This window comes from Haemaphysalis longicornis, unplaced genomic scaffold (assembly GCF_048455015.1).
Source record: "Haemaphysalis longicornis isolate Haplotype H1 unplaced genomic scaffold, Haemaphysalis longicornis Haplotype H1 scaffold_3, whole genome shotgun sequence".
NCBI classification, from domain to species: Eukaryota; Metazoa; Arthropoda; class Arachnida; order Ixodida; family Ixodidae; genus Haemaphysalis; species Haemaphysalis longicornis.
In genome coordinates, this window is record NW_027526335.1 from 48,410,747 (window position 1) to 48,417,927 (window position 7,181).

Genomic DNA, 7,181 nt, shown 5'->3' on the forward strand with positions numbered 1-7,181 from the left:
TCTAAATATGCGGGAAAAGCGCATGTCATTTGATCGTCTGCGGTGACGCGTGGGTCGTTCATGCACTTCGTAGACCTCGGCTAGTGATTGCTAGAATTCCAAGCCGTCCTCAGAGGCTTATATTAGGACTTTTACAGCCCACAACATGGCAGAAGCGTGGTATGATAATTATTGAGATAGCGAGAATGATCATCCAACGATTACGTCGGATGTCAAGCATGTTGTTTTACAGAAACGAAACCGCAACTTGTTTGAACGCTAATCTTATACATCGTCCAATCACGGTGCACCTCCTCCTGACGTCAGAGCCTTTAGTTGGTGCGGCCGCCGCAGACCCCACATGGTAGTTTTTCTTCTTTCGGGCTTTTTGAAATAATTACCGACTTATCAACCGGATAAACGATGAAAAGTGTGTTAATTTGAGCCATTCCACGCAGTGCAAGTAAAAACGGTGGCTTGACAAATTCACTTCAGTGTCCCTTTAAATAGACTGACATCACGTGCTGCAGTACGGCGGTTGTGGTCAGACGTGTTTTGAAGGGCACTACGCAATCACTAAGTGCACATCCCGTCAACCGTAGTCACTGAGAAATGGAGACGTTGAGGATGAATGCTCGACCCGCATTACGGGCGCCCTCCGTTTGATTCCCATTGACGCGCAAATTTAGTCAGTTTTCTATTCAACCCAATCCCTTTACATAGTAAATTTGAGCCGAGTGCTATTACGTCAGCCACTCTCACACTTTAGACCTACCCAGTTAATTAATGTTTCCACATTAACACCCGTTGCGTGATTAACACTTTGTTTCTGCTCCACATCAGGGAGTCCTCGATTACGACACTGTGATGAAGAAGCTCACTTACCTGGAACAAGTCATGAATGAGACAATGCGGCTATATCCTCCTGGGCTAACGTGAGTACTTACATGGGTACCTATAACGGGTTCTGCAACGCACTATTAATATCTGGCTTTGAGTTAATCTTACGACAGCTCCGCGTTGCTTCTATAATAGTGTTAAACACGTTACGCGCTGTAACTGGTTTCCCTTTAGATTATTCTCATTCTATTTTCGGAGCGGTTAAATTTGTTGTTTCAGTATTCGACGGCTGAAAAAATTACTCTGGCAAAAAAATTTTCCATCGACTGCCTGCGATGCTGATAGTGACTGAAACGCGGAAACGTCTGCGTAGTAAAGAAATTTGTTGCTAAGGGCCTTAAAATATGCATACTATCGGGAAGTGTTATTTGTTTCCACTTTTATGGTTATAGATCTGGTATAAAGGAAGCCGATTAGCTTTAAATTACAAAATATGGCTCGTTTAAGCCCGTATTGTGGGCGTAAGGTCGGAATGTGGATTTATAGAAAAAAATGTTACCACAGAGTAAAAATAAACAATTCATTGTCTTATCATGCAGTTTGGTATTTCATGGTGGGGTAAAATCTTTTTTTAATCTATAAAATGATTGCGAATTCATCTGAAGACTGTCTTTCGCATCCGCCATCGAAATGTTGAGTTTGGAGAATTATCCCAGGTAGTCTAAAAGCAACCCACTCCCCTGTGCTTTGCAGTTTAGCTTTATGATGGGGATAGCGCAAAACAAAACTTGGACAAGAAAAACCACAGGACGAAGCGCTACTATCAACTGAAACGTTTAATCGTAAAACACACAAATATATACACGCAATCAGAACTACCGTCATCAAAACGTGCGGAGTACAATCTAGCATCTCGCACAGTCGCGGGGAACACCAACCAAAGCCCTGCTTACAATCAGACCGAGACAGACAGAGAGAATCAACTTTTATTGAGCCCAATAAGGTATTGACTAGTGTACGCCTGCACCGGTTGGGTGGAACCCTCTTCTCGGGACCCATATGCGTCTAGCAGCTCCTGGCCCCTGGCTGCCAGCGCGAGCTGGATCGTCAGGTCGGGGCTAGACAACAAGGTCTCCCATCGCTCTCGGGGGTCGGGTGTGGGAATAGGGGTGGGGGGCGGGCGGATCGCAAGAGACTCGCACTCGGCCAGGACGTGTGCCAGAGTGCCTCTCTGTCTTTGCACAACGAGCAAGTACTCTCGTACCTGTCCGGGTACATCTTGTTTAGAAGTGTGGGATGCGCTAGCGACCCCGACTGTATTCAATCAGACCGCACATGCACGAACCCCGAAATACGACACGGTACACTTTATCAGCCTTCGTCCGAGAACGCAAACTCAGCGTCTGATAACAAGACAGATGGTTGGCTGACACAGGCATTTCCTTCTTTTATGACGTAAAATGCTTCAATTATCTCCCTTATTGCCCGCTTTCGATGTTTTTCAAGAACGACGGTGTGTGGGCGCTCCGTACGGGACGCGCATTCCACGTGGTTGTGGTTGTCATCAGTGAGCGAGAGTGGCAACCCCGGACGGCCCGTGCACTCCTTGCAATGCATGACCGAAAAAATGGGAACACGGTACAACTTTCAACGAGCTGTGATGTTCGCGGAGGCGAAAGTTAAACAGTGGCCAGTCTTACCTATGTTCTGGTGCCGTCAGAAGTAACTGGAGCACGGGAGCTGTGGTCGAACCACTTAGGAGCGCCGTGTAGCTGCACCGGCGGTAAACTAAAGGAGCAGAACACGCATGCGTGCCTGACGACGCCGATAGGCCCTCTATACTCCTCAACACACTTCTTTTAACGCGGCTTAGAACGTTGTTTGCAGCATACTGGTGTCGGCGATGGCGCTGATAGCAGGCCCACCTAAAATATTAGAAAAGAAAAATTGCCATTTTGGATCCCTGCGATTGCGACGCTTCTACAGCGGCTCGCGTGCGGTTAAAGTGTGTCAGCAACGCTGCCAGATACCGCCTGTGCAATCAGCGCCATCGGTGAGACCAGATGCTACGAATAATTGCCCCGTTAAAAGAAGTGAGTTGAGAAGTGTAGATCGGCTATCACCGTCGGCAGGCGCTCATGCTACACCGGCAGGCGCGCATGCCGGTGTAGCTACACAGCGCTCCTATAGCTGGTATTCATTGAAAAGTTTAGCTGTCAATTTCTTCGTTTGGCAACACTGAAATGGCCACGGGCATGGCCGAAGCGCTACGGACATAGCGCGGCTTGCGCCACTGCGGCCGCATGCCGAAGAAAAATATAACACCAGCGTGAGTCGTCTGCTCTGTTTCAACTTCATCCTTAACGGGGGTGTCAACAGAGTTGTTATTAATCGCACTTACACTGCAGTCGAGGCATTACTTTGCGTTCGGCGGGCTAGAGCTCCAACCCATATCATGCGCTTAGCACGGACAAGTACCGCCATCCCGCGGAGCCCGACGCAACCAGTGACGGTGTACTCACATGGTTGCCTGTATGCGTGCCTCGCTATTGAATACAGGCTATTCGGTTCGGCCACAGCTCCCGTGCTCCCATTACTTCTGACTGCACCTGTACTTTCCACACTTGAAGGGGTACTATACACAACGTCTTTACTGCACTCAACAAATTTTGTGCCGTGCCTTACCCCACAACCATCCCCGTTCTTCTTTCTTGTCTGCTAACATTTGCACGTGGAGAAAATCTTGGCCACTTTGTTTTGGGCTGAAAAGATGACGCGCACTTCATATCTTAAAGCCACTTTCTCAAGCCGACGTGATACACCATGTAGGTAAGGAATGACAGCTATCTTATCGAGCTTCAAACCCACTCCTTTTTCCCTGCCCCGGGCCACGCTTCCAGCCTTCTTAATCTCTCGGCGATTCTTTTAACAAGCCAAACGCACAGATTCCTCTGGGTGCCCGGCTGCTCTTAACCTGTCTACTTGGACGGGGACACTCTGCACTATCAAATGTTAGTAGGATTTGTTCAACGCCAATTTAATGCAAGAAAAAGAGACACCGTTCTTCACCAGCTTGCGGTGTCCCCATCATGAACCTATACCAACAAGCCCAACTTGCAGTTTTTCTTGTAGCTTAGCATTGCTCGGTGCCGGAGGAAAAATGTTCACCTCCCTGCAGGTTTGTCACAAGGATGGCGAAGCGAGATTTTGAATTCAAGGGAAAAACGTTTAAGGCCGGTACGTGCTTTATGGTGCCACAGTACCACATCCACCGAGACCCGCGGTACTGGCCGCGAGCACTGGATTTCGACCCTGACAGGTTGGTGGAACTAAAGTCCAACTAATTATACGGATGTCACTGAGCTACAAAACTGCCTGTCAGCTGAAAGTGGCATTTTCTCGGTTACTATTCCGGTATAGCGCCGCACATGTTCCTTTGTGTTCTTATAAATGTGACCAGGGCCTCTGTGTGAGCACCATATGCTATCTGTCAGGGAACATACGCCGTGGGTATTGAATTGGGTGTTACTTTTGTCGAACGTTTGTTTCTTTCCCCGCATCGATTTCGCCAACCTTCTAGATGGCTAAAATTTGACGTAAATTGGCGCGAAATATTTGGGTCTATTCAAGTATCTGGGAAGCTAGCCCCGAGGCGAGCCCCTTACATTAATGGCATGTCCAGGAAAAACAGTGGGGTCTTCCTGACCTATACGCCTATCATAAATGTTGTTTTCGGTCGACAATTCACAATTATAACTCTGATTGGAAATATCTTTTAATTCGCCCGCAGGGTATTTAGTATTGCAGATACCGAACCAATAAATTCGTCTTCCTAGGAACTACATGTTAAAACTAGCCCCGAACACACCTACCTTACAGCGTTAATTATGATCACTTGAAAAGTCCGTTACTTCAAGTTCATCGCGTATAAACTCTTGAACTCAAATGAACTTTTGTTTTGTGCAAATAATTTTTGTGTACAGTCTTAGTCTTTTACCCAGTGGCATCAGTCTTTAGAGGTAAGTAAACAAACCAATGGGTACACAAATTACCGTATTATACAATACTAATGAACTTAAAACAACCGCGTGAGCAAAAGACGGCTGAATCACGGGAAATTTCAGGGTACAAAATTAGTTTCAAACTAACTAACCACATTCTGACTGAACTTCAAGACCACGAAAAGGAGCGGCGCGTTTCTGTAGAAAGATTTATTGGAGCTTATAAACTAAAAAAATAAAATAGATATAGGGTGGGGGCCTCTTCTTATTCCAGAGATTCGCGGGTGGGCGTCGTTGCTCTAGCCTGTGAGACGAGACGTTCCTCGGCTTCTCATTCCCATTCACAGCAGTGGGATTGGGAATGGCTTGCAATTACCCCTTCTCTATAGAAGGGGAAGGGAGGGCATTTGGGTGACCGGGAGTGCCCACACAATATGGTAAATTGTATCGCAACATTTTTAGGCTGGACTTGAATGGACTTTTATTTAGGGTTTATTATTTAAAGTTAGTTATTTACCTCGGTTTATTTAGCCTGAATTTGTTAAAACGTCATCGATGACCTCAGCCCTCCAGCCTCATAAATGAAGCCTCACTCGGGCAGCCTCTCGTATTTTCCAGTTGATAACTCGCTTTTATAAGCGTTGATACGCTGCACAAAAAGGGCTGATGGAGGTATTCGATGGAGCGACGTTAAGCATAACGTCTCAGTTTGACATGTGAAGTAGTAGCATGACGTAAAATGAGTATTATGTTGCTTGACACGACGTTAGGCTCAACTAGAAGGCTACTATTGCTAAGCCTAAATATAGAACGTTAGGCCCCAACGTAACGTATTGCGACCTGTGGTCGTCAACGGGTATCCTTCGGGAAAAGTACTCGTCGTAGTAATTGTACGTCAAGATGCGGCAGTCGGCCATGTCGTAACACCTCAAAGCGACAACTTAGGCATAAGCCTTCCGGTACTGTTAGTCCGTCCCTGATACATACTCACAGAGTCGCCGTTAGTTGGTGTAGCCCATTAGACAGCCGTTTAGCAGCAGAAAAATATGCTGCTGCAGCGCACCTGCCTACCAACACTGCTGCTTGACTTTTATAAAAACAGACCTGCGCATAAGAATCAATCAATCAATCAATCAATCAATCAATCAATCAATCAATCAATCAATCAATCAATCAATCAATCAATCAATCAATCAATCAATCAATCAATCAATCAATCAATCAATCAATCAATCGATCGATCAATCAATCAATCAATCAATCAATCAATCAATCAATCAATCAATCAATCAATCAATCAATCAATCAATCACTTGGAGCGCCAGCCACAGCAACACTGTGCCCGTACTCCTGATCTTGTATGCGTACTCTGAAGCATACCAAAGTGCTGCATAGCCAAAGAGCAGGACACAAGGGCACTGGGCTATTCCGCAACGCTTTGCTCTTATTGCATGATATTCCGTTGATGGTGCAGCGAAGCCTTCTGTCATATTTTGCTTGGCCTGCTTATTTGCACTGCAGATTTTCACCTGAAAACGAGGGGAAGCTGAAGAAGATGGCCTTTGTTCCATTCGGCATAGGACCGCGAAACTGTGTCGCTTTGAGAATGTCGGTGTTAAAAATGAAGTTCACGGTGGCAAAACTGCTGCAGAAGTACCGCATTGAGCTTGGCCCGTCTCAAATGGTAAGATTCCTTTGCAGCATGTTCAATATTTCATGTTTCCTCGTGACACATAGATCACATCAAATGAGTCAATTAACAAATCAGCGTCTCAATCAATCAATCAATCAATCAATCAATCAATCAATCAATCAATCAATCAATCAATCAATCAATCAATCAATCAATCAATCAATCAATCAATCAATCAATCAATCAATCAATCAATCATTTAATCAATCAATCTATCGATCAATCAATCATTTTTTATGTTCACGATAGCTTACGCTGATGCGCTTAATCGAGGGGCACCTTCAAAGTCCTCGTTGACATTATGTTTTCTATTTTGTTTTATTTTGCACTGCCAGGAAGAAATGCCAATGGCGTCGCGAGCGATGGTGTCAACGCCTGCGAGGGGACCATGGATAATCTTTCACCGTCTTGCGAAGGCAGCTTGATGACCGTAATTTTTTGGAGTCGGTCCACACGTGGAGTCGTATACAGGGGTCCTGGCATTTAGCGGTCCTTTTTTTGCACGGATGCATAATGCATCACTTGAATAGCACAGACTATGAGAAGGTTCGTTGCACGGACTGTTGAAAGGGGAAATGGTCATGCCATTACAGAGAACGCTCTGGAACAGGGCCACCAACATGTGTGTTTCTTTCATCACAAATAAACATTTAGGGGTGCATTACCAA

General features: G+C 45.7%; 1 protein-coding gene across 2 annotated transcripts in view; it reads left to right on the forward strand.

Annotated features, from left to right (window-relative positions):
• LOC144173242 (cytochrome P450 3A14-like) overlaps positions 1-7,181 on the forward strand; it is a 28,808-nt gene extending 21,627 nt beyond the window's left edge. For both annotated transcript variants that reach the window (XM_077701738.1, XM_077701739.1), the window contains exons 11-14: positions 823-914; positions 3,998-4,138; positions 6,342-6,504; positions 6,849-7,181. In XM_077701738.1, coding sequence (XP_077557864.1) covers positions 823-914; positions 3,998-4,138; positions 6,342-6,504; positions 6,849-6,938 — 486 coding nt within the window. In that variant the 3' untranslated portion in view covers positions 6,939-7,181. The remainder of the gene's footprint in view (positions 1-822; positions 915-3,997; positions 4,139-6,341; positions 6,505-6,848) is intronic.